This window comes from Lucilia cuprina, chromosome 5 (genome assembly GCF_022045245.1).
Source record: "Lucilia cuprina isolate Lc7/37 chromosome 5, ASM2204524v1, whole genome shotgun sequence".
Taxonomy (NCBI): Eukaryota; Metazoa; Arthropoda; class Insecta; order Diptera; family Calliphoridae; genus Lucilia; species Lucilia cuprina.
The window spans coordinates 5880990-5886685 of NC_060953.1; the positions used below are offsets into that span (position 1 = coordinate 5880990).

The following is a 5696-nucleotide window of genomic DNA, read 5'->3' on the forward strand; positions in this document are numbered from 1 at the left end:
ACTAGAACTGAACTAGAACTGAACTAGAACTGAACTAGAACTGAACTAGAACTGAACTAGAACTGAACTGAACTAGAACTGAACTAGAACCGAACTAGAACTGAAGTAGAACAGAACTAGAACTGTACTACAACTGAACTAGAACTAGAAGTGAACTAGGACTGAACTAGAACTGAACTAGAACTGAATTAGAACTGAACTAGAATTGAACTAGAACTGAAGTAGAACTGATCTAGAACTGAAGTAGAACTAAACTAGAACTAAACTAGAACTGAACTAGAACTGAACTAGAACTGAACTAGAACTGAACTAGAACTGAACTAGAACTGAACTAGAACTGAACTAGAACTGAACTAGAACTGAACTAGAACTGAACTAGAACTGAACTAGAACTGAACTAGAACTGAACTAGAACTGAACTAGAACTGAACTAGAACTGAACTAGAACTGAACTAGAACTGAACTAGAACTGAACTAGAACTGAATTAGAACTGAACTAGAAATGAACTAAACTTAAACTAAACTAGAACTCTTAAACTAAATTTATTTGCATTAAAATCACTTTTTTGTTGATATATTAAAAAACAACATATAATCCTTAAACATGACACATTTATCGTTATTATTATTAAACGAAATGACAAAATCAATATCTGGCAATAAAAAAATCAAATTTTCTATGACAAACGACCCTGTTTTCGATACACAAACACACGATTTCTTACAAAATACGTCATTTCAAATACCAACATCAAAATTAACACCATTACTCTTCAAAATTATATTTATTTACAAAATTCTCCACCATACAATAATTAATACTATAAATAAAAAAAAAAACGTTTAAATAAAAAAACCAAAACTGGCAACTCTAAACGGCGGCAAAACACAACAATATTATTGACAGTTATAATTACAGCAAATAATGAACAAATAATGTAAACAAATCAAAACCAATAAGAAAAAAAAGAGAACAACCAGAGAAAAGCCATTAAAAGAACAGATTTAAGAATGAGAAAGCAAAATGAAATCCGCAAATAATAATGAAAAATTAAACAAAAGAAAAAAATTGATTTTTCAGCAATATTATAAATTTTAAATAGGAAATAATATACAAATCACACACATTTCTTTAAATATATTAACAATAAAATACTTAATAAAGCTAAAAAGAAACAATTAAAATATGTCTCTTTTTTTAAGAGCCTTTTTAATAAAACAATCAAAATGGCGTAGCAAAAAAAAAATAGCAATACTCTACAAAAATTTTTGCTAAAAACTAAAGAAATAAAATGAAAATGTCACAAGGGCAACCACTAGCCCGGAAAGGTTAATAAATCATGAAAATAACACATATATACATATATACATTTATAAAATGAAAATGTCTAAATAAATTAGCTAGTTGTTATTTAATTTAAACATAATTACACTTAGTACGTACCTTGAAAATTAATAAAATAAATATGTAATGTGTTAATAGACGACTTCACAATATTCTTGATTTCTTTGATTTTCTATAAGTCCAATTATTTTATATATTCACTATTAAACACTCGCGTTTTATTTATTTTCGATTTACAAAATAAAACTGTTAAAATTTTTCCACGTTAATTTTATTATATCTAGCGAAAACTTTTAGTTTTTTTCCCGACTTTTAATAAATATTTCAGATTTTTCTTCTTCGGCCTACAGTTTGCAAATTTTTCTTTTCTTTTTGTGCTTTTACTTCGTTTAACGAAGTTTTGTTTGGCTTTTTTATATAATGTACAAAGATTTATCTCTTTTTAGCTTATCATCGTCTACGTGTTAGAAAGAGATGGTTCTATATGAAATTTGTAACGGACTATTAGTTATGTTACAAAACCGATAGCAACACATCGATAACACTCAGTGCAAATATTGATATGTAGTTAATCAGAGTTTTTTTATATAGAAAAGTTCTACTTGTTATTAGTTTTCTATAGAAAAGTTTTAATTTTTGATATTTTTTCTATATACAGTTATATTTTCTTTATACAGTTATATACAAAATTGTCAACTTTAAATAGATGGTTGTAGAAGAGACTTCTTGAGAAACTGCATAGAGAAACTTTTTTATTTAATAACAGTATCTTCATTTAACAGTTTTCTTCTGAATACAAATTATGGTTAGGGTTCTATAGTTGAAACGAAAAGTAAACTTTTCGACTTTTTGCATTTTATGAAAAGTCGACTTTTCGACTTTTTGCATTTTATGAAAAGTCGACCTTTCGACTTTTTGCATTTAGTTAAAAGTCGATTTTTCGACTTTTTTCATTTAATTAAATGTAGATTTTTCAACTTTTAATATTTTATAAATAGTCGACTTTTCGACTTTCCGATTTTTTTCGACTTTTCGACTATTTTTGACTTTTCGACTTTTGCCGACTTTTGCCGACTTTTTTTGACTTTTTTCGACTCTTTCCGACTTTTCAAATTTTTTCGACTTTTTTCGATTTTTTCGAATTTTTCCGACTTTTTCCGACTTTTCGACTTTTTTCGACTTTTTTTGACTTTTTTCGACTCTTTCCGACTTTTCAACTTTTTTCGACTTTTATTTACAAAGTTGACTTTTCGACTCTTTTCATAGACGATAGTCGAGTTATCGACTTTTTTGGGTCAAAATAGTCGACTTCGACTTTTCGACTTTTTTCGACAAAAAGTCGATTGTTCGATAATTCGAAAGTCAATTTATAGACTTTCTACAGTTGAAAAGAAAAGTCAACTTTTCGACTTTTTTCAATTAGTTAAAAGTCGACTTTTCGACTTTTTGCATTTTATAATAAGTCGATTTTTCAACTTTTCGACTTTTTTCATTTAAATAAAAGTCGACTTTTAGGCTTTTCGACTATAAGTATTTTATAAATAGTCGACTTTTCGAATTTTTAGACTTTTTTCCACTTTTTCCGACTTTTTTTGAATTTTTCGACTTTTTGACTATTTTCGACTTCTTTCTACTTTTTTCCGACTATTTTTTGACTTTTTACGATTTTTTCCGACTATTTTAGAGTTTTTGACTTTTTTCCACTTTTGACTTGTTTCTACAATTTTCGATTTTTCGATTTTTTCCTACTTTTTTCGACTTTTTCCGACTTTTCGACTTTTTTCGACTTTTCGACTTTTTCTGTTTTTTCCGACTTTTTTCGACTTTATTCGACTTGTTTCAACTTTTCGACTTTCAGACTTTTCGACTTTCAGACTTTTCGGCTTTTTTCGGCTTTTATTCACAAAGTCGACTTTTTGACTTTTTTTCACAGACGATAGTCGAGTCATCGACTTTTTTGGAACAAAATAGTCAACTTCGCCTTTTCGACAAAAAGTCGATTGTTCGATTATTCGAAAGTCGATTTAGAGAACCCTAATACAAGTGTCTTTAAAAAAGTTTCATGCAAAAGTTCTTTATTTAAACATTTTTCTATAGAAAAGGATTTTCTTTATGATCTTTTACAACAATTTCAAGTTTTATTTACACATCATGTGGTTTGTCGCTGACCGTTTTAATTACAATAAGTGTTTGTCGCTTTTGTTATTTACAGTTTTTCTTTGTGTATATTTACTACGAGTGTGAAAGAGATGGTTATACAATTTATTGTAATTTCAAGCAAATCCTCATGTTCTAACAGGAATTTCGTCCATTTTTAAAACATGTGTCCTGAGGAAAAGATTAAGTTGGAATATTTTAAATATAAAGTGCGTAATAATAAAAGTTAAAGTGAAAAATTAGATTTAAGTGTGATGTTCATGACAAGAGTAAGTAAACACAAATAAAAACTTAAAATCTTTATATTAATAGAAAACAAAAACCGTCATTTTAAATAAATTATGAAATTTTAAAATCTGCCATCATTTATCTGTAGGCTTTTTAAAAACATGTGGGCTGAAAAATAAATTGAATTTAATTTTTTAATATAATCTGCAAAATAATAAAAGGAAAATGTAAAATTATAATGAAAAATAGGATTTTAGTATGAAGTTATTAAAAAAGTAAGTAAAAGTAAATAAAAACCTAAATTTATTGAAAACTAGAAATTAACGGCCATCTTTAAATAAATGATGAAATTTAAATATCTACTAACATTTAGGGCTTTTGTGAGCGCCAGTCTATTTTCCCTTGCAACTCTGTGCTTGGAAGGCAGCTGCTAGAACATATGTGTTACAGCTGTTCGATTAAGTTTTTCCAAAGTGATTTTTGTTTGGGCTGGTTCACGCATAACTTTGTCAATAAAAAAATAAACAATTACAAATAATTTATAAAATTAAACTACCCAAACTTGTGAGCACAAACAATAATGAGTTCCAAAGATAAAGAATTATCCAAATCCAAGTTTAAATCTTTTCTTAAAAATGCCAAAAATCCACCAGGTTTGTACTGCACAAATCTTGTAAAAGAAAAAATAAATAAAATTTGTATTTCCAAATCAAAATAGGTACCAATGATAGATGCCTTAGGCCAGAAATAGAATGGGAACTACGACCCGAACAACCGGTAGCTCAAAGATGTAAGATTTTAAAAGATCTAAGTGAGGTACATTTGCAGTGCTGCAATCTGGATGAGGTATACAAAAAAATCACATACATACATATTTACTATTTTCTTTAAAAACATGTTAAATTTCTATTTTAGAACACCATTGTAAAACTTTGGGATGTTACCAAAGATTTACTAGTTCCCACTAAATCATCTGAATGTCGCCAGACTGCCTTGACTTTTTACAAAAAACTTATACACACTCAATACAAGACTTTAACTTATATGCGTGAACAATTCTTTTTGGTCATACAAAATCATGAGGTACCCGAGGATCTTAAGCACAGATTGGAATTGCTGGAAACTTTAACGGAAAATGGCAAAGATATTAAAAATCTAGAGGAAAAGGTTTTTACTTTGCTCGTTTTTTTCATAAGAAAATTATGTTTTATTTATAATTTCGTTTTAGATTGGACGCTTTATGTTACAGTGGCTGGGTGCCATTCATCAAGCTAATCTTTTGGTTCCCTATTTAAATATGCTGGTCAATTTGATAAAATTTAATGCCGCTCATTTGGATAATGAAATAATTATTGGTATAGTCACGTAAGTTGTGTTAACTTCTTTCGTTTGCAGTTTTTTATATTTTAATTGGTGTTTTGTTACAGTAATGCCTGTAATTTAAGCTGCTCCGTTTCGGATGAGGTCATTGGTATACAATGTCTATCTATATTGGAAATGGTTATGAGTTATACCATATTTCCCAGTGATCCTTTGCCACAATTTGTTTTTACTTTATGCCGAACGGTCAATATTCCACCATATTGTCAAGCATCATGGAAGGTAAGTGAAAATGATATTTTTTTATAGGAATTTAAATGTCACTTTCTATAGAAATCTTTCTGATGCTGAAACTTCCATATTAACTTACTAGAAAAGACCTAGAACAGAGCTAGAACAGAGCTGGAACAGAACTAGAACAGAACTAGAACAGAACTTGAACAGAACTATAACAGAACTAGAACACAACTAGAACACAACTAGAACACATCTAGAACACAACTAGAGCAGAACTGGAATAGAACTAGAACAGAACTAGAATAGAACTAGAACAGAACTAGAACAGAACTACAACAGAACTAGAACAGAACTAGAACAGAACTAGAACAGAACTAGAACAGAACTAGAACAGAACTAGAACAGAACT

The 5696-nt window shown here is 28.8% G+C and overlaps 1 protein-coding gene across 2 annotated transcripts; it reads left to right on the top strand.

Moving 5' to 3' along the window:
* Positions 1–3640: 3640 nt before the first annotated feature.
* Positions 3641–5374, top strand: LOC124420157 (tuberin-like). Of its 2 annotated transcripts, XM_046952264.1 has the most exons (7): positions 3641–3771; positions 3879–4005; positions 4104–4383; positions 4449–4576; positions 4646–4897; positions 4959–5095; positions 5158–5374. In XM_046952264.1, the coding sequence occupies exons 3-7, from the start codon at positions 4311–4313 to the stop codon at positions 5357–5359; spliced, it is 792 nt and encodes a 263-aa protein (XP_046808220.1). In that variant the 5' UTR covers positions 3641–3771; positions 3879–4005; positions 4104–4310; the 3' UTR covers positions 5360–5374. The 2 variants fall into 2 exon arrangements, with proteins under 2 accessions (XP_046808220.1, XP_046808221.1); XM_046952265.1 differs by lacking the exon at positions 3879–4005 and having other exon boundaries at positions 3674–3771.
* The last annotated feature ends 322 nt before the right edge of the window (positions 5375–5696 follow it).

Bases quoted from the DNA above. Each gene is read 5' to 3' on its own strand.
- LOC124420157 (XM_046952264.1), top strand. From the start codon at position 4,311: ATGAGTTCCAAAGATAAAGAATTATCCAAATCCAAGTTTAAATCTTTT. The intron at 4,577-4,645 runs GTATACAAAAAA...TTTCTATTTTAG, and splicing joins AGTGCTGCAATCTGGATGAG to AACACCATTGTAAAACTTTG. The intron at 4,898-4,958 runs GTTTTTACTTTG...ATTTCGTTTTAG, and splicing joins TTAAAAATCTAGAGGAAAAG to ATTGGACGCTTTATGTTACA.